Raw genomic sequence first — 26445 nt, 5'->3', positions numbered from 1 at the left:
TCAGAAGGGGTGTATTTCAGGGTGATTCCCTCAGTCCCCTTCTATTCTGCATCTCACTATTGCCATTATCCGTTGCGCTCAGAAACACTCGAGGGTATAACTGTGGCACCCCCGGAAACCGGAGGCACAAGGTCACCCATCTCTTTTATATGGATGATCTTAAACTTTATGCCTCTGGAGAGAAGGATCTCCATCAGTCCTTGAGGGTGGTGGAAGAGTACACGCATGCTATCGGTATGAAATTCGGGATAGACAAATGTGCAATGGTTCATCTCAAAAGTGGACGATGCGGGGACTACGGAGAGGATGTGCAGCTCGTAGATGGAAGCATCCTACACCATCTGGATGCCGGAGAGATGTATACTTACCTCGGGGTGGAACAACGCCACTCACAAGAGGTAACCGCAGTAAAAAACTCTCTCCGCGGCAAGTATCAGCACAAACTTCGACAGATCTGGTCATCGGAGCTGTCGGGGAAGAACAAAGTTGCTGCAACAAATATGCTTGCCGTTCCAATCTTACTCTACTCGTTTGGAGTAGTGAAGTGGACGCGTGAGGAGCTGTATCAACTCGACGTACGGACCCGAAAAATGATGCATCTCTATAGGAGTTTGCATCCCAAATCGTTCGTTCCAAGGTTGTACTTCCCCCGACAACAGGGAGGTCGTGGACTTTTGAGTTTGGAGTGTCTACATGACAGAATGGTACTGGATACAGCCTGTAAAGTCGTCAGGAGTTCGGATCCCCTTCTCTGCATGGTCCGTGACCATGAGAGAGCAGGAATTGGAGCATTTCTCCTTAGGGCAGCTGTTCGAGCAGCTGATGAACTCGGTATAGTTTTCGACTCTGAACGAGGTGACTACAACTCTGTCACCGAGTTGGAACCCGTTCAGCAAAAAGCTCAGATAAAAGCCGCAGAGATCACCTTACTTCTGCGGAGACACAGGGATAAGCCAATGCATGGGGTCGTCTTCAATACTATTGAAGACCTTGGCTTATCAAAGCGCCTGACGTTCGCTTTTCTCAGGTCGAGTGGGCTGAAGTCGGAAAATGAGGGGTTCATCATGGCTTGCCAGGATGGTGTCTTCAACACCTTAGTCTACCGCAGTCGCGTGATGGGTATAGAGGTTCCTGACACAAGGTGCAGGGCCTGCCGCGAGGCGCCCGAGACCCTAATGCACTTGCTATCAGCATGTCCAGTATATGCGGTCTCAGCCTATATCCATCGACATAACGCGGCCCTAAGAGTTCTATATTACCATCTACGGCACTCTTACGGTATTGACGAGACACCGGTGTTGCCCTACGTTCCGGGGGATATTGAATCCGTTGTGGGGAACGAGAAGTGCCGAATTTATTGGAACTATTCGTTCCCCACCCTCAGGCTCATACAAGCTAATAAGCCTGATGTAGTCCTTCTCGACCACCAGACCAAAACAATATTTGTCGTGGAGTTTTCAGCTCCTGGCGAGACGAATATCGTCAAAAAAGAGGAGGAAAAACGGATAAAATATCGAGATTTTCTCTTCGAACTCCGCAGACTCTACCCAGATCACTCTGTCAAGATGGTCGTTCTGATTATTGGAGTCCTTGGTGGAATGATGTCTTCTCTACTCTTGAATCTGAAAATCATACCGGCTTGCCGCACTAAGGCAGAAATCTTAGCCGCACAGGTGCAGAAGGCTGTCATTCTTGGCTCACTGCGTTTGCTCAGGGCACATGATTCTCGGACCCAATGATCACTTACCCCACGGTGTGGGGAGTGGCCATTGGTTGATTATGCTGGCGCGCCCTCCCGAATGTATCGGGGCTTCGGGGGATAGGGCCTGACCAGCGCACACTACGGTGAAAAAAAAAACTTTTATTTTCATCTTTTTTATTTTTATCTTGGCGGAGTTTAGCTTACGCTATTCTACTACTCAAACAACTTTATTTTATATCATCATCGCAAGAATTTCATACAATAAAATTAAGAAACTAAAAAATAATAATCTTTATATCCCTTCGATCTCACTTATGAGGGGTCGTACTGAAATGATACTGTTTTCCTCCATGGTTTGAAGACTTCCTTCCATATTTGTTGGAATGCTTGGCATGAGATTTGGACCCTGACTGTGCCTGGTGACCTTTATGGGCTTGTTTGTTGTGCCCTCCAACTTTTTTGGAGGACCTACCGTGAGAGTTGTTGGCCCCAGATTTCTGTAAATATAAGGAAGTATTTGAATCATGAATCTTATGAAATATATATTTGTGATGAAATTGGCCGTTACTTGATGATAATCTATAACTTATTGTGATATTTCCACTAGATAGTTCACAAAACCGCATCATCTGTTTCGCCATACAATAGCTTCATGAAGCGTTTTCATAACAAATAAATTCAACTCGATCTGTGCTTTATATACTAACAAGTTTGACCATGTGACCTTCTATTCTGGTTTATTACTGATAACTTCACTTGGATTTAGGAAAACCTAATCGAAATTTTCAAATATCATGAAAGAAAATTATTTCATGGACCAATACATATTGAAATTTAAAGAGAAGAACTGAAAGTAACAGTTATATTAAGCAATAAACCCTAAAATAAAATTACAGTGAAATAAAATAGTAGTAAAAAAATAGAACAATAAAAAAATAAAAATTAAGAGATTCCAAACCAAATTACATCACGACATTTCGATTGTTAGTATCCATAATCGTCTTTGGGTGATGACTGGACTAATTCCTCCGAGAGATGACTATGGGTCATTCGAGTACCCCACACAGCACTAGATATTCATGGAATATTCCCTGTATATCATAAAACGAACGTATATATTCCAAATATTCATAGAATATTCTTGGAATATATACATGCCTTTTGAATATTCATAGAATATGCTTGAATGAATATGGCAGGATTATTCCCGAAAGAATGTGCATAGAATGTCTATAAATGGATTATTCTCCCTTGAATATTCTAAGAATATTGTCGATCGAATATACCATATGGTATATTCTTAGAATATATCCCCACGGTATATTTTGGAATATTCTATACAATGGAATTTTGAATTATCTTATAATAACGTATTCAAATAATTCAATATTATTAAAAACAAAAATATTTGAAGATCTTAATCGAAAGCATAACCTAATGTATATAACCCTGATAGTGTTAACCAGTTTTTGAACTCAACGCAAAGATTCTGGATGAATTGCTCCAACAACAACTGTTGGAAACGACAAAAAAATTTGAATGGGCCAATAAATGAACCAATTGCATCAATAAATTGGTTAATTCTCATCCTATTTGTCTTTTTGTATTTGAAATTATTTAATTACAAAGCGAAAAATCCTGGAAACAAAGAAATGGGGAAGTGAATAATTGGAGTAAACGTTTCTCATTGGTCATTTGAAGTGTAGCGCGCGACAGTCGAATAAGCTCTGTGAAAGCGACTGTCCCTTAATGCATGGTACATTTGCGTTTGCGTTAAATTCGACATTTGATTCAACATGGCGGTTGACGTGGCAGGTTCGCGTGTGTAATGCATGATGTGTTGGTGTTATTATCAAAGTATAATTCTGTCACGTTGTGTGCCATTTATAATTTGGGGTTGTCCACTTTGCAGTACAGCGAATAGTTTGATTTTGGATCTTCAAACAGGAGAGTTGCATCTATTCAGTCTTCAAGAAAAGTAAGTAAAATGCAATAGTATCGATAGTAAAGTCATGGTGATTAATCATGTGGGATTTGTTGGTTTGACTAAGTACATGTTTGAACTAGAGTGATTTCAGCTGTGTATCTTCAATAGAGAAAAGTAATTGAATGACACATTCTTTTGTATCATTTGTTTTCATAATTTTTATCACTCGTTTTCAAGATAGTATCAATTTGCCCAAAAGGAAACAGAGTGGTACCTGGTATAGGCAGGTGCGCCAAGGAAATGAAAACGTAATGATTACTTTTCAACAAGACAATGCAAGTTGCTCTCCAAGTCATAAAATGTTGTAAATGTTCATGAGTAACCTTTGCGAAAAATATCTATTTGATTTTTATTCCAGTTTTATTGTGCCACTTTCAAATAGTGATAATGAACGTTAATGTACATTTTGTTCCAGATATTACTATTGAAACACTGGCTGATGCATTGTTGGACAAATATAAGGAAAACTATTCTGGTGAGCAAAGTTTGAATAACTTTAAGTAAGTGAAATTCATTGAAGAACCCATCATACTACTCATTTTAAAAACTTCATTTGTGGGTTTATTTTTGTCTACTATTTCTTGATGTAATACACTTTTTCTTTTTCAATGAAATGATATATTTATTATTTTTTAATTAGTGCTGATGAATTCACAGAGTTGTTATTTTAGTATATTTTTTAGTATACATTTGTTTGAGAGTAGGAACATCCTAATTTGAATACATTTCTAATATTTGTAATATGACAGTATTCAGGAATATTTTATTCAGTGAATAAATATTTTGAATTAGATTTTTTATTTTTAATATTGGTTGAAACGTCAAATATTTCAGTGTATATTGTTTTTAAAATATATTTGTTTATGAATAATATGTGTTTTATTACTTGTGTGAATCTTGTATCAAAATGCAATATATACATGCCTAATAGCGGTTACTCGTCACATTCTTGGAATATTCCAGATATTCCTAGAATATTCATAAAATATATTTAAAGAATATTCTATGGTGTTTCTCTATTGTATATTCCTACAATAAACTAAGAATATCCTGAATATTTTATGAATATTCCTCGGGTTCTATTCCTGGAATATTCTTAATGGAATATACCTTAGATATTCTAAGAATATTATAAGATATTCCAAGAATATTCCCAAGGAATATTCTTAAAATATATCAAAGGTTCGCCAGGAGCACTTCCAGGGAATATTCTCCAGAAGATATATATATCCATGGCATATTCATAGCATAATACAATATCCTTAAATGTATATTCATGAAATATACCTGGAATATCTATTGCTATGTGGGACTTCTAATATCTCCTTTCCGCTTCGCCGATTTAGCGGGAGATGGCCGTTTGGCGTGGGTTGGCCCATTTTCGCTTGATTATGGGTTTCCATATGTTGCGTGTCTCTACGCTAGCTTGGTTGAATACATTGTTATACAGCTTGTATGCGGCTTCTTTGAATTTCCTCCTAAATCAGTGTTCCTCTCTGAGTATAATCTCAGCTTGGGACCACTCGATGTTATGTTGATGGGTCCAAACATGCTCTGCTAATCCTCATTTGCTGGTTTCCCCTCGCTGTGTGTGATTCTTGTGCTCGGCATTGCGAACGTTCAATGGCATCTTTGTTTCACCGATATAGGATTTTCCTCACTCATAGGGTATCCGGTAAATTCATTTCTTGGAATCGAAGTCCGCGTTAGGTGGCCTGGTTTTCGTGAGGATGCTACGGATACTGTTTCCAGATCTGAAGCAGGTTCTAATGTTGTACTTGGACCCAATTCTTCTTATCCTTTCCGATAATCCTCTGATGTAGGAGGATAGCACTGGTTGTGACGGCGTCTCTTCCTTGCGAGGTTATTGCTGTCTTTTAGCCACAGTCGATTCCACCATCGGTTTGGAGTAGCCATTCCGTTGAAGATAATATTTTATGATGTCTAGTTCTTCCTCGAGACCTTCTTTCGTATTACAGAGCCCGAAAGCACGGTCTAATAGAGTCTTCATGTTTCCTCTTTTAGTCGATTGATGGTGGTTGGATTCGTGGTTCAGATACTGTCCCGTGTGAGTGGGTTTTCGGTATACAGATGTTTCCCACTTAGTGTCGGACCTCTTCACAAATACGTCTAAGAATGGCAATTCTTTGTGGACTTGTGGCTGCAGCATCCTAGAATGCTGTGTACAACACTGTTATTTTATTCAAGGACAAATTCTTTACACAAGATGAGGGACTGCTAATGGATCGCCACTTCCACCAATTATAGCCAACATATACAGGGCTATTCAAATTCGTTTCTGTACATGGGGATTTCGTTAACAATAAGAGATAGACTATCGGTTAAATTATGGCAAAGTTGCGTATTTTAGAGACCTATTCAAAGATGTAAAGAAATCGAATATAGCTCTTTTGGTTCTTGAGATATACAGGAAAAACAAAAAAATCCCAAATATTTTTTTTGCCTATATCTTCTTTATTCGCAGACATATTGAAAATCTGTCCACATTCTGCTATTGGCACTTGATGTGGACTCTCAAAATATATCCATGAATCTTTCATACAGGATGTCATCTGACTTGAGCCACCCCCATCTTTGAATTTTTAAATACGGACCTGTATTTTTTGTTTTAGTTGTTGGATCGTAGACCTTCACTTCATACTGAGAAATTGAATTAAATTTTATATTTCGGAATTTTTCGGTAATATTCGATTATAATTGTGTGAATTATTCCCTTTTAAATTACGGACCTGGAAATTGGTTGACTGAGTTGAATAAAAACACAATAGCAACTTTCACGTCTCCCTATGTACCGTAGAGTTTTTTGAAAGTTTTTTTTTTATTTTTAGGTATCTATTCATATTTTTTCCATTGCTCTGAGGGTTTTCTACAATGAACGTCGAATAATAAAACCTTTTATGAATATCTGAAACATATCTACAACAAAAATATATTAGATGTGTTTTGATGAGCAGAAAATGGTAGAAATAATAACATCCGAAACGAACACTATAATTATAATGAAAATTGAAGGTTTTCTTATTCGAAGTTCATTGTAGAAAACGCTCAGATAAATGGAAAAAATAGGTACCTAAAAATTGAAAAAAACTCTCGAAAAACTCTACGATACCTAGGGATACGTGAAAGTTGCTATTATGTTTTTATTCAACTGAGTCAACAAATTTCCAGGGCCGTAATTTAAAAGGGAAAAATTCACACAAGTATAATCGAATATTACCGAAACTCCCCGAAATATAAAATTGAATTCAATTTCTCAGTGTGAAGTGAAAGTCTACGATCCAAAAACTACAACAGAAAATACAGGTCCGTTTTTAAAAATTCAAAGATGGGGGTGGCCCAAGTCAGATGACACCCTGTATAAAAGATTCATGGATATATTCAGAGAGCCCACATCAAGTGCCAATAGCAAAATGTGGACTGATTTTGATGAGCTATATTCGATCTCTTTACATCATTGAACAGGTCTCTAAAATACGCAACTTTGCCATAATTTAACCGAAAGTCTATCTCTTATCGTTTAAGAGGTTCCCATGTACAGAAACGAAACTCCGTTTTTAAAAATTCAAAGATGGGGGTGGCCCAAGTCAGATGACACCCTGTATAAAAGATTCATGGATATATTCAGAGAGCCCACATCAAGTGCCAATAGCAAAATGTGGACTGATTTTGATGAGCTATATTCGATCTCTTTACATCATTGAACAGGTCTCTAAAATACGCAACTTTGCCATAATTTAACCGAAAGTCTATCTCTTATCGTTTAAGAGGTTCCCATGTACAGAAACGAAACTCCGAGTCATGGAAATAATGAACAAGAAGCTTTCCTAAAAGTCCTCAACAGCGTAAGTCCTTCAAACATTTTCACAGTGGAGAAGGAAGTCCACAATGCTATTCTTTTAATTTTTAATTTGTATTGGTTCTTTAAGGGATTTCAAATCATTTTATATATTATTAGACAATTGAAGTCCGAACTAATGAGATTCAAAATTATTTCAACTCATCAAATGAACATGTACAATATATTGACAATTCAAATAATATCTCAATGACTTATTATTCCACCTGAGTTCAGGTGGAGACTGATTGAAAATTTAAATGAACTAACTAGCAATTTCCAGATTGGGAAACATATTCAGAAAAAGAAAAAATTCAATTTCTTAAATTGAAAGGGTTATATTTTGAGTGATTAATTTTTTGGGAAAGAAAGTTTTTGGCTTTCTACTACTTGATACAAAAAAAATGTGGGCAACTTTCAAAGAAGTGAAAGGAGCAATTAATTTCACAATAAGTAACTCTACACATAAATGTGAAAATCATTCAGAGAACTAACTTTCAGACACAAACTGAAAGAAAAAGCCCTCCTGAAACATCGATGTCTATCAGTGAGAATGAAAGTTAAATATTCTTCTTCCATTTAGTCAATTGTGTAGGAATCCTGCGAATGATATCTGATTCAATTCCATAACGAATGTTGGGAATACAAACTGAGTAGAGAAAAATATTTTTTTTTTATAATTCAGTGTTCCACTTGATGATTTGAAATATTTTTTTGATGTTTAAAAGTTTCAATTAGTTTCAATTAAACTCAGATGAAGTGATTAGTCATTACATAAGTAGAAGGTCACATGATCAGAATTGTAAGTACATGAAGCACACGTTGAAAAAATGCAGTTGTTGAGAATGCCTAAGGAAGCTATTGTGTAGCGATATTTCACAAATAGAATCGATGTTTACTAGGAACTCGCCCAAATATGGAATACACCTATTCAAAAGGTCAAAATTCACAGGAATATAAGGAATATAAGATTGTTGAAAAATTGGAAATATTATATACTGGAAAACACATTTCAACAATGATCAACAAAAATCAATAAACTAACAGACACTTTCATAACGGAGTATGTTTGTCTATTTTCCAGTCACCTTGTGTTTTCCAAGATTCTTCTTCTCGAATTCCTGAGTCTTATATTTAGAATGTTTCTGTCCAAATATTTCAAATTCTCCATTCTTATCAGCTTTACTGTAGAAACTGTCGTGGTTTATTGATTCGTCCTTATGATACTGCTCACTGAACCCCTGAAAATATTATTGAATCAAATGAAATTGCTATTTCTAATGCGAACAATTAAGTTTTATAAGAAAACCCTAATGTCCGATCCCACTAGGCAATCGAAATTGAAAAATGAATGTGCAATATTGATAGAAATGTATTATTTCAATTAGATGACAAAGTTTCAAGTGGCTTCGTTGTATCTAATGCTAACCATGAATGAATTTAAGTTTTGCGAAAAAATTTCGAAATAATTGAATAGGTAGGGTGAAAATAAGACTTCAGATTTTCAGTACACTTACATTAAATGCTAACAGCTGTTTTGACACACTGTGTCATCTTCTGAGCGAATTATAAACTCGTTCAGAAAATGACGCATTTTCCTAATGCATTGAATTCACGCAGTGATTTATGGCAGTGAAAAAAGTTCGCCCTCTATAGTAAACAAGAAGAAATTTAAAATTGCAAGAACACGAAATAGAAAAATAAAAAGGGAAACAAAAATGGCCGAATATAAAATATCAATCGAAAGGTCCTGAGAGTTCGAAATAAATGATTGGGTGAGTACTATTGAGTTTGAAATGTTGAAAATGAGCTAGGAAAAATCAATGAACTGGTTATTAGGAAATGTTCATAAAATTTAACGAAAAAGCACAGAGGTTTCTCTTATGAAAAGTATACCAATTCAACTTTTTTTAAATATGTTTTTAAATATGTTTTCCGTTAACCAGCTGTCGCACCCCTACGAAAGACAACCCTCAGAAGTCGAAACTTGTGCGAGCTAAGGATTAACGAGGTCTTACCTTTTAACGTGTGATTCCTAACACGGGTTGGACGATAGCAAGTGAAGATCGATCGTTCAGACTAGTGCTTGAACCACCGACAAACACGGCAGTCAATTCGAGTGAGTGAACAAAGCACCCACACAGAACCGCTTGGCTACCGACCGACCTGTTTTCAGTTATTCCGTTAGACAATGTTTTATTAACGTGCTCATTGCCTGGCATGGGAAATACTACACAGGACATTCCTGTGTATTGAAAATAATGATAACATTTTGAGAAATTTATCAATTTGTGTCATTGTAAAAAAACGTGCCTTCGTTAAAAAAAAAATGAAATATGAAGTTTAATCCACTTCCGTAATTTTTACTATTCAATTCCAAATTGAACCAATTCTCGAATTTTTTTCACAAAAAGAGTTGACCCTCTACCTTCCATACACAGAACCTGCTGAATTGTACCCAATGACTCATCCATAAAACTAAAACTGGAGCATCTGGAATATGGAAAAATAGTTCTGGATTTATTTTTATTCTCCCTACGTTCAATTTGATGAGAACAAATATGATCTATAAAGATTTCAATCATGCTTTAATCTATTTTTCTAAAATTTTTTGACGATACACCTTCAGAACGCTCCGCATGCTCAGAACCGAATATGAGAAATAACCCGGAATACAAAAAAGTTTCATTTGAATTTCAAACACTTTTCACACGAGCCAAATCTAAAATCTATAGATGATCATATCAGAAGAGAGTCATGCAGTAAGTAGCAAAATAAATAAATTTCATTCAACTGTATTTTAACAAATAGGTACAGTTGAACTATTGGTATTTACCTTATATAGGAAAAACCCCACCTTATGCACTCTACTCACCTTTTTGAAATTGACTTTTTTCTTTGCACTGCCTTCTCCAAATTTGAGCCCATGTTGTGATCCACCTCCATGTTTCTTAGAAGAACTGTGCGAGTCTTCTGAGTTATGGTGAGATTTTTTTCCGCCGCCCTCCTCATGTTCTATTTTATGCAACACGTTACCTTTTTGTCCTTTCTTTCTTTTCTCTACATCGTGCTTACTGCTACCGCCACTAGATGTTTCATGCTTGTGCTCGCTTAAATGTTCACCGTGTCCTTGAAAATTATTATTTCAATAAAATTAAGGGATTCCATTGGTAACATTGAAATTTTTTCATATAATTTATACTAATAGTGAGATGCAACATAAATCTGAGAAAAATGACATTGCCGTATAGTGAAAGAAATGGGTATGCAGATAAATAAATCGATGACTTTTGTGAAAACTATCAGAAAATACTTCATCATTAAAATAATAAATTTTTCGAAGAACACGAGCAAATTGAATCCGTTAATTGAGTTTTTACAAAGATGAAAATATATTACAGAGAAATCACGTTCAGATAGAAATTGGAAGAATAAATCCATCCAAAACAACTACTTTCAAGCATATAAACATTGAATTACACAAAAATCACTTTCGTGACTTTACACATAGTACCCCAATCATTCATAATTTTCATAATGTTCATAACCGTGTTATCTTCAAATTTTTATCTGGAAGAAATTTCTGTGCATGATCTATTTATCTCTTTATTGAAGTCGATTGTTTCTCGCTTTTTCGGAAGTTTCCTATATTTTTTGTAAAATGATTAGCTAGCAGCTAACAACTGAAAAAGCAACTGCTAGCAACTGAAAAAGTTTTCCTGAAAGGATTAAATTTCAAGATAAACTGTTTGATTTTCCTATCATTCGAATACAAATATATCTTTCATATTTTCCGAAAAACTGTAATTGAAATACCAATACACCAGGACCGGACCTTCCTTATCACCGAATGTTAAGTTTTCGAAACCACATCTTCAGTAAGCTGTATTCTTTCATATTTCCTATTTTTCCTCAGGATTTCAGATAAGGAAAAAGCGTTCAGTAGCATAATGAAAATGCTCGAACAATTTTTCCCTAAACAAAACGACAGTCCTCTGAAATGTTTTTATAATTGAATTTGGTGTGCAACACTAACATTTTTGCTAGCTATCAAAATTAAAAATGAACTCGTCAAGAACTGAAATGCAAGTAGGTAAATTCCGCACGTCCATAACAAATTTTTCCTCTAAATTATGAAAAAATAAATAATATATTAAAATTATTTATCGATGTGAACAATTCCCTTTTTTTAATTTCTAATAGCATCATTTTCATTCTCATCTATAAAGTTGTATCCTTTAGCACCTCTCACGATTCGTGTGCCTTTTGAGAAATTTGTTAGACATACCTCTGTTAAATGGGCAGTGCATCCAAGATATACTTGGCAGCTTTAAAAACAGATCTAGAAAGCTAGCAACATTTAAAAAATATCAATATTTTCAGTTTTGTGAGTAATAACAAAAACATTTTGTTTTGTTATGCAGTCGTAAAATTACTTGGCAGTTTCAATTCAATGAATTATTATTTCATTTAATTTTTCGATGCATTTTTCACTTTCATGAAGGAACACACCCTGTTCTAATAATTTCCATCAAATGAAAACTATCAAATTCTCTATAGTTTTCATCATCACCAGAAAATTACAAAATATTATTTCACTGATTAATTTACACCATCGCTCAGAAACAGCTGTTCACCGTCGTGTACGTCTCAAAATAATCATCTATTCAGAACACATAACAAATCTTTGAATAATTCCTTAACAATGTCAAAATTCAACTGTAAAGGTTGAAACGCATCTTTATTTTTAATATGTGAAGTGAATCTGCCACAACGAAATGAGTTGTTATCTACAATCACATAGAAATAAATGAGTAGTTTATTACTTCCGCAATAACTGATCGAGAAGACGTATAAAGCTTGTCGCCCACTTGTCCGGCACAGCTCAGCACGGCCCGTCCCGTCAAAATACGGATAAGATTAGAACAATGAAAATAAATGGACATTGACATGTTTCTGTCACCGCTCGATGTCAACTGAAACTTCTTTGAAATCGAACAAACAGCACCTTCAGTATGCTGCTTGTAGCTGGACAAGTGGGCGATGCTACAACCCGTCGATATCAGGCGACGTACAGCGCCGTGCTGTGCTACGCCGGACAAGTGGACGACAAGCTTTAAGCTTGTCGCCCACTTGTGCGGCACAGCACAGCACGGCCCGTCAAAATACGGATAGGATTCGAACAATGAAAATGAATGGACAACCACCCACTAGCCCGGCACGGCACAGCTAACAGCGTCCGCCGACGGAAAGGATTCCAGCTCTCCGATCCTGTCCGGCAAATAACGGTGCGTGCTGTGCCGGACTCGCCAATTGAGCGCGTCGCCGGTCAGCATCAAGTTGTCCAAACGTGCCTGGGAAGTAGCCATCAGGCGACGGACAGCGCTGTGCTGGACAAGTGGGCGACAAGCTTAATACATGGGCTGAAAAGTCCCAGGTCTAAGAAAAAAACGCTTTTTTCATTCATTATTTGCTTTATTCATCATCGTAACTTCCATCAAGAGCCACATAATCATTCCAGCGCCGCTCTAACATTTCAATGCCACTTTTATGAAACGATTTACCTTTGGCCTCAAAATAGGTCTCAGTTGTTTTTTGAGGTCTGCCAGTAGTCGCTGGGAGCCAAATCTGGCGGTGCGTTGTATTGAATAAACAACATTGTTTCCCTTGCAATATGTGGTTGTTTCTTTGCAATTTCGGCCTTCAAACGTTCCAATAATGCTATATAAAATTCACTGTTGATGATATTCTACTACTAGTTGATGAATATAACACCATGAACATCTCGAAATACCGAGGCTATAACATTTCCAGCCGATTGTTGTGTTTTCAGGCGCTTTTGACGAAGTTCACCAGTTGATCTTCACTCACATGACGATCGTTTTGATTCCGGCGTGAAGTGATGGATCCATGTTTTATCCATTGTCGCATATTACCGCAAAAATTCCAGTTTTTTATGTTTACACATGGCCAACACTGCTCAGAATCATCAAGGTGTTCTTGATTTTGGTCGACAGTGAGCTCGCGCGGCACTCACTTTGGACAGGGCTTTCTCATAGTCAAATGCTCATGCGATATGAAGCCAACACTTTCTTTCGATATCTTCACTATGTCAGCTACCGCACTCAACTTCACTTTTTGATCATTCATTTCGTGGATATTTTTTAATGTTTTTTTAGTATTACTGCCTCATCGGCCACTGTGTTTTGCATCATAGGTTTCTCTACGACCACGTTTGAAGTCAGCAAACCGACGTTCAACTGATGGAGCAGAGTATTCATAACACATTTCAAGCCATTGCTCCGCTTGAATCGTTTTTCCTATCAAGAAGCAGTGTTGAAACACGAAGAGTGTCACTCTTAGCACAGTGACTCCTTAATAACTGAAAAAGCGGTGAATGCAATAAGACTAGCGCCATCTATGTGTTAGTCCTGAGAATTTTCAGCCCATGTAATATATCTCAACAGAATGTATTTTTGTTTGAAAAATGATGAGTGTAACTCCAAGGGATACCATAATCCAAACCAGCATTCAAAAACTTAATTCAAAGATTAAATTGATGCTAATATACTGGAGGATAATTCTGCATATGACAATATTCAACTGACTGTTGCAGTGATTCAATAATTCTCACCATGATCTTTAGTTCCGGCAACTGCATGAGATGAGTGATGAACTTGAATTCCTTGCGTGAAATAGAAGAAGGATATCAGCACAACCTGTAACAGAAATATTTTGACATTTATTTTGATTTCAATTTAGTTTAATTGGTCTCTCAACAATTTTGAAGAGTTTGCTAGCAGTTTGCAGCAGATATATAATATTGAATTTTCAAAATAATGGAATTGGAGTTGTTATCGCAGATTATAGATGTAAATCATGTGACTACAAGTATCGTGATAAAATCAAAAGTTTGAGAACTTCTATAATGAACACCGTTTCTGTTAATTTCAGTGGATTGAACGGATCAGTCCATTCAATTCAAATCCATATTTGTCGAAATGTTGAGCAATTAACTTGAGTGTATGTGTAGGGGTAAGTCCCCTAGTGGCGACGCCTAAGGTTTTCAGAAAATAAAATAAAAGATACTTCAAAAAATGTAACTTTATTTATATATTAGTCAAGTCAAAATCAATAAACAAAAATACAACTTTTGCTCAAATATATTTAGGAACTTCAATAGGGCTTTCGTACGAAAAAATTAAAATTTTGGCACTGGCATCTAGTACCGGACGTACACAACTTCGCCGGACACTATTGAAACGCCGTGCATCGGTCGCATATATGTATACACATCTTTACATTCAGGAATGTCGACACATGCTTCATAAGCCCACTCTTGCAACTAGAGCATTTTATCCAGTCTTCGTCGTGGTCCTCTAAGCACACTACGCAAGTAGTTTTTGCCATGTTACATATTTGAGTTATTGGTTCCTTTTTCTTCGTTTCTTCGAGTTTTTCCTTTGGCCTTCAAACCTTTGGTTCGTTTCTCCTTCTCTTCTATTGCTGTTTTGAACTTGGATCCCATTATTTTCTTTTTTTTCTTAAGGCGTTTTTCATTCTCATTTTCTTCAACAGCAATTTTGTAGGGTGATGACGTGATAATTTCGCTTCTTTCACTTTTTCTCTTCCGAATCTTTGATTTTTTACGGCAGCATCCGGCAAAGATGACAATTTATGGATAATCTGAACAACATCTGGATCAAAGCTCGTCGACGGCTTGGGACTGCTGATTATTGGTTCATTGATAGATTATCTAGAAGTGACTGTCGATTCTTCTGAGACCAAATCGTTGGACAGTTGTGGATAGCAGAACGTCACGGAAACTTTCCCGCTACAACTTGGTACGTTTAAGAAAGTTCCTGGCTCTTCTAGTGGAATATTGGTCATGTCTACAGCCAAATAATCCACGTCAGAAAATAAATGCCTATCAAATGGGTAAATTCATGTGCATTTAAACCCTGACACCGCAATATCCAGCCAAGCTACATTAGTAAACGCTTCCTTGACCAGATCAGCAATATCGTAGTCGGTGATCCGAGATCCGGCGATTTGCTCTCATCCACATGTCGTCCCGTAGGTTATAAGCATCTATGAAAGGCTTCATGAATATTATGTCCAGCGGTTGGAGCTTGTGGGTGGTGTATGATGGTGAGCTCACCACATGAACGTAGTTTTCTCGGCAAAAATTGATAACCGCCAGTGTCTATGGCTGCAATGGCCATCCAGTAGGAGCGGCACAGTGCTCTTTTTTGTTGGGTGTGAGTATTTAACGAATATCTGCAACCATTGTACGAAAAAATCACAGTTCACCCAGCCGGTTGGCTGAGCCACGCCAACGCTTTCGGCTGAAGCATTGATCATGAGCTGATCATTCATCCTTTGCCTAGGAAAAACAAAAAATGGTGGTATGAAGTGGCCGTTAGCACTCATACGAAACAAAACTGTTATATTTTTGCCCCTTTCAGCAGAAGTGAGCTTTCCAACTTGACGGACAGCCTTCGGAGCGAAAACTTTTTGATGTTTGTGCACGCAGCTGACTCCGGTTCTATCACAGTTATGAATGTTGGAAGGTGGAAATCTGTACTGTGTTATTAGTCTTTTCATGTTTTCATAAAATATATCGACTTGCAGTTTATTGGCATCATGCTTGTCGACTCTGGTGCTCTCAATGAAATATCCGGATGTCTCTGCATGAAATCATAATAAAAATGCTTCCAGACAGCTTGTTTCTCTTTGTTGAAACGATAAGGGATCTTCATTGCTTCAGCCATGTCGAAAGCTAACTGCAGAAACTACTTTTTCATCAGCGGCAGACATCTATTGAATAAATCTTTTACGTGGTCCACTAAAACTCGTTCGTACTTGCGAGCTTTGGTTACAACGTCATTTCTTCTCTACGGTTCAATACCGATGTTTTATCATGTAGAATGCTTTTTGGGATATTGTAGCCTAGTAAAACTTCATCCTCAAACTCATTTCTTTGGACAAAACTTTATCTATCGCAGTTTGTAAACTCTTTTGGTCCCATTTTCCTTTCTTTTTCGTCTCTTGCATTTCGATTCATCTCCGTTCTTCTATCCTCTGAAACAACTTATAATAATTAGAATCTGTTTTAAAAAAAATCTGTTTTCCCGTTAACCAGCTGTCGCCCCCATACGAACGACAACTTTCAGAAGTTGAGAAACTTGTGCGAGCTAAGGACTAACGAGGTCTTACCTTTTAACGTGTGATTCCTAACACGGTTGCAGAATCATCCCAGCTTCAACCAGATAAATTCTCTCGAGAAAAATATTTGGTAGAGGCAGGAATCAAACCCACGGTCTTCCGATCGTGAGTCGGGCGCACTACCACCGCGGCCAATTACACAACACTGGAATAAGAATGGAACAAGAATAATGAATATAAATGCTTAGTAGAAAAAACAACTTGTAAACTGTCCGGTGTTAAGGGACATCTTTTTGTCCGTTACTAGGGGACACAGGATCCTCAACATTACGTATTTTATATTAAAACTTTATAAAATTAATAAAAACTTTCATTGTTGATGAATTACAATACAATATCTTTGTTTACTATTGAAAGAAACACTTAAACACAAAACTATAGCAGTAATACTTACTTGAAATTTATGCGACGCAGTGCTTTTCCGCCAAAAACAGCAATCAACTGTTCCCAACGAGGCTTTTCGCGTCACTGGCAAACCGCGTCACTGGCAAACCGCGTCACTGGCAAACCGCGTCCCGTGTCCCGCGCGCCTTTCATCGGTTTTTGAACCGAACGCGTTGTGACTTATCGGCATAGCGCGAATTTCAGGCGCTACGTGCTGTCCGTCGTATTCTATTTTGAATTAAAACAATTGGTCAGAATTAAAATTTTCAAAATTATGGGATAACACGCATTATGATAGATTGAGATGGTGTACGAGAGATTTTATATTTCAACATTATTTCCAGAGAATGGATATAAACGGAAAAAATTTATATCAAAATCTCAATTTTCGGATTTATGTAAGTTTGATCACGGAAGAATTTATTTTTCGACTCTGAACGAGTTTATCAATACTCTGTCACCGAGTTGAAACCCGTTCAACAAAGCTTCAGAGATCACATCATTCCTGCGGCAACACAAAATTAAGTCGATGCATGGGCTAGCAACTGCCAGGATGATGTTTATAACACCTTAGTCCTCCGTAGTTGCGTGATTGGTATATAGGTTTCAGACAAAAGGTGCAGGGCCTGCAGCCCAAATGCAATTGCTGTCGCCTCGTCCAGCATATGCGGATCTCAGCCTATATTCATCGACATAACGCGACCCCAAGAATGATTTATAACCTCCTACGACCCTTTCACGGTTTTTATGATACATTGTTGTTGTTGGCCAACGCTTCGAGAGATATTGAATCCATTGTGGGGAATGAGAATTATCACCATCACCATCAAAGTAAGTTTTCTACTCCTGATGAAGCGAAGATCGTGCGGTCAAACCGGTTTGCTGCAGTAGGCAAAAATCTTGGTCAGGAAAGAGCAGAAGGTTGTCGCTCTTGGCTCATCACGTTTGCTTAGAGCCCACTATTTTCGGACCGTACGAGTGGGAAATCATTTTTGTTTGGTAATGCCGGCGCATCCTCTGATTTGTGTCGGGGTTCGGAGATACGATACGACAAGCATCAATATGTTCTGGTACCATTATCGGTTCAAGAATACGGTTTTCCTTAATTGCGTAATCGCAAAGTTTTGCCAAAGAAATGTAGAATTTATATAAATGATAGTAAAATGTCAATCATCAAGCCTTATTTGGATTATTGTCGAATATTGCTTATACCCACAATTGAAGCTTATCCTGGCATTTTCATTCGTCTAGTTACCAGCACATTTTGAAATATATACTGACCTTACCACTGAGACATTTCTTGTAGCCTTGAAAATGTTGCATATTACGTCGGTCATTATTATCGGATAATCAAAACAATTTCATTGCTACACGTCAAGAATTCCGTGAAACTATCAATTTTCATAAAAAATACAAAAAAAGGAATCATTCTCAACTTTTTGCCAAAAAATTATATTTTTTGAGAATAATTTCACTTAGAGCTCCTTACTCAGATACAAACAAAGATTGAAGACAAATAGAAGACAGAAAATAACGAGGAACTGAATGTTGGCGCATTGATCTTAGTGAAGGAGGATAATATCCAGGATATATCTAGGATAATAGCCGCAAAAAGTGTTTTCATGGCAAGTACCAGACCATTAGAGTCTTTAATGTTGCAGTCAAAAGTGGAACCATTAGACGGCCGATAGCTAAGATCTGTGTCTAACCATTGGTCGACCAAGTCCAGCCTTTAACCAATTATGGCTTGGATGGTATTGAAAGCTACAACCTTTCAATAGGGTGCGAGATATGGACAAACCATATAAGTTATCCGAGGAAGTTATCCGGTCGTACATGTGAATAACTTGAAGCATATTTTCATTAAAACATATTTTTTCCATATATGAAGAAAAACCATCAAAAAGATAATAATTTCAGTGTTGTCAATAAAAAATAAAGGAATTTTCACATTATTTATAATTCGAAACCAGCCAAAATATTTTCAGAAGACATCCGCAAATCACTATCGTTGATTGATTTCTAAAATTTCAGCGAAAGTAACTAATTTGCAATATTCATCATTCATTACAAGTTTTCTTCGAATTGCTATTTCAACTTTTTATGATTTCTTTTGTTCCAAAAAATGTTTTGCAATCACATTCATTATTGAGGAAGTGAGTATTCAATACATACCAAAACCGAAATTACAGCATCAACAGTGTTTTTTTTCGAGCGAACCTGTCTTATATTTATCAAAATCTCACTTAAGGTGCCATACCTATGCCTTATGAAAATAATATATCAAAACATAATTATGTAGTTTGTGTTATTCAATAAACACACAACACACCTCCACATTAAATGAATCACTCAAGCTGAAACCTGAAATATTGTATGTATTTCATATTGATATTGTTGACCTGATATATTATATCAACTCTGCTGAAATAATTCAAATGGCTAGTGTCAACGAATTCACTTTTGGAACTCATATAAATTGTTACAAGGTAATCGTATTTCAAGTAAAACTAGTGATTTGACCTGGTTTGATTATGCAAATATTAAAGAGTTATACAGATCAGCCGGCGTGAGAAAACTGCATTGATATAACAGGCTTAAAAAAATTATTCGTCATATAACTGGTGTCCAATTACATGCTACTGAGTGATCGCTTCATTACCTGTTACAAAATTATTCATTAGTTAATTGTTCAAACTCATTATATTTTTCCACATTCAATTTACCAAAACATTGTTTGTGTAATTAACTTGAGCACAATTCGAGAAAGTTTCTACTTCAGGAATCATTAATTTCATGGTCATTTTTCTCTTGACATTTCTGTTTTCTAGTTCCGAGTTCATCACACCTTTCCGGTGATGAAACTCTAGGTATTTTTGTTTCAACAATTTCATCAGAAATATTTCAGAAAATTACTAATACGTCGAAACAATGATCACCGGCTTGATGAAAAAACGAAATATCTCATAGGCGTTTTCATCACAATTTTTTGTGCACATGCGTCAGTATCAGCCATCTTTTTCGTACTGTTTTTTGTAAACAACCATGTTAAAGAGCCCGCAACTCATGCTTTAAAAATTATAATATGAATTGAAGTTTATTAATTATAAAAAATGTGAAAAAAAGTAGTAAGTCAAGATAATCAGAAAAAAAATTGTATACTGCATTATAATTATGTTATCTGAACGAAAAGGAACAACAAAACGGTGTTGTTATGGAGAATGTAAAAATGATACACGATACAAATCATTCAAAACCAACACATACTATTTTATAAATTTTCAAAAGCCTTGTCTTGAATATCGAAAAAAATAATCAAATCATCAAGCAAATTACATATTAAAGCATGTGCAAAATATGCGAAATGTGAATTATGGGTGAAAAAATGTGGCAGGAGTGACCGAGGCTTTAAATCTATTGATGATGTTACCAAGGATACTTATATTTGCTCACTACATTTCATTGGAGAAAGTGGTCCAACTGAACAAAACCCTGATCCTTCAAGCTATCAGGAATTTCAACATACGTACATTATTCCTTATTGCATTTTTGACTGTAAGTTTCATAAATTTCATATATATTATGTTGTATTAAATATTTTCCTCTAATAAAAATTACTAAACATATTCAATTCAGTATTTACATATTTGTCTAATTAATAATGTCATATGTACAGCCTCAAAATATTAATGGCTTGATTTATTTATTAGTTCCATAAGTAATACTCTTGTCAACTGAAATATATTTTCAATTACAACAAATAAATTGACATTATTAATAAGAATAAAACTGTAAATAGTATTTTTTTATATGTTTTTAGATAGTAAACAAATGCTGATACATAATCTCTCAATCAGCTCACATTTTTTCATTTTTGCGGATGCCCATGACGTTTTAACCACCTTTTTAATTGTTTACAATTATGAGCCTCAACTGAATTATTAACAAGTGAAGCACCGTCAATGGTTTTTTCCAATAATTTATTTGTTTGTAGAGATAATATTCCTTGCCCAGCCATTGTTGATTAAAAGAGTACGAATGTTTTTAATTACCGCCATTTCAATTTGACAGCTACGCTTGCGCTCGTCTTATTGTGGAAAGGCCTATTGTTGTTTCTTTCCTATCATCTTTAGTCAAATATAGAAAAATAATTTAATACATATCAAAATAATAATTGAAACTTTTTCGAAAATACGTCTGCCACTCCAATCTTCAGACGGCTTGTGAATCATTCATATTAATAGAGTACGTGCTCAGTAGTGTGATTATGCCTCTTTGAGAATATGAAATTTGCTAAATATTTCGCTTCCGCTTGTCTTTCTCTTTGTTTGCTTAGGTATAATACATCATATGTCATTTGAAATTGTGTGGTGTTTGAAATCTGTACTGAAAATCGGTATCCTGACATTAAGTACCTAGAAATTTGCCAACTCAAACATATATCAAGGCTTTTGATATATTACGAGAAAAGATAATAGTATTAATAATATTATTACTCATCCCACGATTGAGAGAATTGATTATTGGTTAATGCTGCTGGCACAACCTCAGAAAGGATTGGAGCTTCGGCTTCAGAGCCTATCAGGTTGGTCAGGTTGCACTGGTCGAGTCCTGTCACTGAAGCCTCGATATTCGGGAGGGCCTGTCAACATTATCAACTGATGACCACTTCTCACACCGTGTGGTAAATGAATATTGGGCCCAAGAATCATATGTGCTGACCACATATCGTGAGGCGAGAATGACAGCCTTCTACATTCTACATTCGCTTTAGTGCGGCAAGCCGGCACGATCTTAAGATTCAAAAGAACAACCATTTTGTATGAATAGAACTAGTGGTTTTATCTATTGTTGGTGGCTCGATATGTATTTTTAAAAAATAGCGAAGTTTCAGTTTTGAAAAATAGACATTCCTGTGAAAAAATATCGAGAGGTATTCGTGAAGATTATTTCCTGAAACACCTATGGAATGAGGATAATTAGAAGTATAGCTGAGATAAAAATGTATATCAAAGTACTTTGAATTTGCCGGCAGTGTTGAGATAGGTTGAAAACAGTATATTTTAATGCCAGTATATACATTTAAATAAGGCTGTCAACTAGTTGGACGATTTTGAGTTATACTTTCGTGAGTCTTGGTTTATAATGATTAGGATTTTTCAACTGAGTACATAAATCTAACCAACGATTCAATACAACAGATCAATTTGCAGTTATTTCAAAAATAAAATCAACAATTGTCGACATTCATTCCTTTATAGTCACATGATCTCCAGCCTAAAATAATATGGGCAATGAAACTCAAGTGATTTTTTTTTATTTAATCAATACATTTGTTTCATTAAAATAACTTTCATTTTCTACTTTACGTAAAAGGGTTTTTTGCATGAAGAATCATCCAGAGTACATCTCATCAATTCATACTGTTCAGTTTCTGCTGAATAGATAAAAAGTAAAATGTAGTAATAAACAGGAATTGCAATTAAAGTTTTTGAAGTAAATTGCAAGCTTTTAATCCATGCTTATTACCATTTTGTTAAAATACAACAAAATCTCCACGAATCAAAAATTAACACTGAATACCTATGGGTTTCACTTGCATTCAACAGTAAGAAACATTACTATGAGTGATACAAAAATATAACAACTTGCAGAGTGAAAATAAAGTGAATTTCAATCAACGAGAGTCTCGTTAAATACTAAATATATTATGGCAATAACTATGTTCAAATGTAAGAAAATCTCCACGAACCTAACAACATGCTGTAGAAAAATATGCCCCAATTTGAATTTTTTTAAAGAACAGAACACAAGCACTACAGGAAAATCCTTAAGGTGCTCTTAGAGCGGTGCCTGTGCGAAAGTAGCGATTCACATTGGATTTGAATCGCTAGAGATTAAATACATTTGGAAAAACGTTCTCATCAAGTTTACTCCACATAAACGCAGTTCTCCATATGGAAGAGTTCTTAAGCAGTGAAGTTCGAGGTGTACTTAGTTGAACCTCAAAACGATGAGCTGCCACAGTCCGTCGCGTATTTCTGATATGCACCGCTTTTGGTGGAATCAAATGTGCCAAGTCACTTGAGAGTATAGGTATATAGATGAGAGTCGAGTCTCCAACCTTTCTTCGATGTTTGAGGCTATCAAGGTTGCAGGTTGCACGTGATGTTCGCGTCTCCAATCAGGCGGATAGCTATTTTCTGGATGGAATCCATCAACTTCAGGGTATTTTAGGGGGTGGAGTTCCATACATGAGAACAGTACTCCAAAGAATGTTTGATTTGAGCTTTATAAAGCATCAAAAGTTGCTGAGGTGTGTACACTTTTCTGGTTAGGAACATTGTTCCAAGCTTTTGAGGAGCAGCCTTTGCAATTCCAGCGACATGATTATGCCAAGACACATTGGTGTCCATTTTGACCCCCAACAAACTTATCGAAGCAGAAAGGAAAATTGTCCGACCTGACATTATTATATCTGGTTCGGAGACATTTATCTTCTTGGAGGAAACCGATGCGTGGGTTTTTGTGGCATTGATTTGAACCTGGTTACTTTCACTCTAATTCGATATCACTTCTAGATCCTCTTTAAGATATGAAACCTCCTGCTGCCGGTGAAGATATACCTCCGTAGCCGATGTACTGGAATCCAAATAGAATGACGAGACACGTGTGCTGTCGTCAGCAAAGCAATATATTGGATTCTAGGTTTTTTTTCCAATAAGTCGTTGATATACAATGAAAAGAGGGTTGGAGACAATTTGGATCCCTCTGGAACACCAGCGTTGATGATGAAAATATTCGAGAGATATTCATCGACAACCACTTTTAGGGAACGTTCTTTCAGGAGGCTGAAGAGCCATATACAAATATGAATTTGATAATCCATAGCATCGAAGTTTGGCCAGAAAACTCTCATGCCACACACGGTCAAATTCTTTAGAAATCAAGCGCAACAACTCTTCATTCTCCATGTTTCTCGATTGCGTTATTCCAGATATGGGTGGCATACGATAAAAGGTTGCCTGTTGATCTTTGTTTCCGAAAGTCACATTGATGGTCGCTCAAGATATTGAAGCCTTCCAAATATTTGAGGATATGGTGGTTTATGACTTTCCACGTGATTTTTGAAATTACTGATAGCAAAGCGACTGGTCTATAGTTATTTGGAAGATTTTTCTTGCCCTTTTTGAGAATAGGCTGAACGCGAGCAATCTTCCAACAAGAAGGAAAAACCCTTTTTTTTGTAAGTATGAATAAGGGCACTTCATCTGGGCTGCTGTTTTAAAATTCGCCTGACAAGACGCTGTCGAAAAGTAATTTCCGGCATTGTGGATTCTAGTGTGAGGATAGTGGGTCGTGTTTTTCCCACTGTGGAGTGGGACGCAAATTGTTCAGCTAATAGTTTTTTCCTATGGTTGTTGCAATTGAACCATCCGCTTGTGTTAGTGGTGGAATTGTGGATTTTGTAAAATTCTGATTAACAGTTTTAGCTACCGACCAGGAGGATCTGCACCCGTTGGTATTGGCATGCAGTTCATCCCTAATTCTCCGATTTTGAAGTTATTTGCTTCCATTTATCCTAAGTTTACAGCTGTTGCAAGCATTAACAAATCGAGTTCGGTTATCGGGACTGGGATTTTTACGTCATTGCCGGTAGGCGAGATTTTTGAAGACGACAGCTTGCTCGCAATTTTTGTTGGACCAAGGTTCGCCGTTAGAAGGACGTTTCATTGAGAAATGAATATATGCATCCACGGATAATAGAATAACTTCCGTGACTTCAGAAGCACGGATGCTGTTCAGTCATCGGACAACAAGCCATGATGGTTAAACCTCTGAAGAAGCTAGTCACTCGCGCCAGCGAAACGTCAGGAAGAAATTCCAAAAATCCACGGCTTTGAAACTCGAAAAACAGTGACATTGAATATACGGTATTGATCAAATAAAATAATTATAACTCAGGTTACGCTACTCTCAACAATTTTATTTTTTCATTTAACCAAAACCGTGTTGTGATGACTGCTACCTAGGACCTTTTGAATTATTGTTTAGTTTTTAGTATATTTTTCAATAAAACCATTTAACATAATTTTTTTTCACTTATTTTATTTTCTAAATTACTTCAAAATGTAATTTTTTTTATTTTGTTGTTACAACTGACTGATGATATTGACGTATTCCTTTTGAATATCGAGGAAGTATTAATTACAAATAAATCAAATCTGTATATTTACGTTATTTGAAGAGAGTAGGATGCCAAAGCCACATTCTTTCCGGACTGTACTGAATTCTTTGAGGAAGCTCTAATGTAAACCTATCAAATATTCATGAAATTATTTTTAGACCAAAAGTTTGATTTGTTTACGTATCTCAGTTATCCTGTTACAACAGAAAATGTTTTCATGAAACATAAACATAAAATGTTCAACGAAAATGAAATTATCAACACTTCTACGATTCTGATATTATTTATAGATACATGTTATTTTCAATTTGAATATAGAATGTCCTCTGAGATCGCAATGTCGAGTATATTATGCATATTAATTTTGCTTCAGCATCATAATTACTGGTAGTATAAGTATATCTGTTCCAGAAAGTGGAAAAATTTGTTATAATTTCATTGTTGAGTAATCCTGTTTTGTTGAAAGAGTCAGAAAATAAGAGTGTAGATAGGTAGGTCTAAAGTGAGTGGGTCTATTCGACCCTCTACCGCAACCCACAAGGGTTTATTGTGGCTGACACCTATTCACACTCGGCCAAATAAACCCAGCTTCTAAACGAAGCCGATTAGTTTGTATGGTGAATGGTCTTTCAGGTCAGATGGTGAGAGTATGGATCTGCTGAACTCTAAGAACCTGATTCAGTCCCAAGCGAGGCAGGCACAAAGTATATGCTTTGCTGTTTCATCATTTTTCAGACAAAGGCGACACACATTGTCTTCCAACTCTCTACATATGATGATTCAAATGACAATGACCTGTAAGAAGGCCTGTTAGACATCGTAGTTCATCTCTACTGTAGTCCAACAACTGTTTGGAATCAAGCTTCGAAGGATGAATAAACACCTTTTAGTGAGCCAATCCTGGGAGATTCTGCCAGAAATCCATAAATCTTCTTGCCATCCAGGTGTTCAGTGTTTGTTTGGCAAAGCCCAAAGCGATGATAGGTTCTGGTCTGATGAAGCCGATTACAGCACCCTCCTCTGCAAGAGAATCAGCAGCTTTACTGCCCTCCAGGCCCATATGGAAAGGAATACAGACCAGAGACAATCTGTTGAGTCTT

General features: G+C 36.4%; 1 protein-coding gene across 1 annotated transcript in view; it reads right to left on the bottom strand.

The window, feature by feature from the left end:
• Positions 1-1856: 1856 nt before the first annotated feature.
• The window catches only part of LOC111507319 (uncharacterized), a 67076-nt gene continuing 42487 nt past the window's right edge, over positions 1857-26445 (bottom strand). The window contains exons 2-5 of the mRNA XM_023162615.2: positions 14180-14264; positions 10421-10674; positions 8634-8786; positions 1857-2199 (exon numbers count right to left, since the gene is read on the bottom strand). Coding sequence (XP_023018383.2) covers positions 2011-2199; positions 8634-8786; positions 10421-10674; positions 14180-14264 — 681 coding nt within the window. The 3' untranslated portion in view covers positions 1857-2010. The remainder of the gene's footprint in view (positions 2200-8633; positions 8787-10420; positions 10675-14179; positions 14265-26445) is intronic.

The sequence above is a fragment of the Leptinotarsa decemlineata genome, unplaced genomic scaffold (genome assembly GCF_025532065.1).
Source record: "Leptinotarsa decemlineata unplaced genomic scaffold, Ldec_3_MD MMD2_tig00000035_RagTag_RagTag, whole genome shotgun sequence".
Taxonomy (NCBI): domain Eukaryota; kingdom Metazoa; phylum Arthropoda; class Insecta; order Coleoptera; family Chrysomelidae; genus Leptinotarsa; species Leptinotarsa decemlineata.
This window is presented reverse-complemented; position numbering and strand designations above follow the sequence as displayed.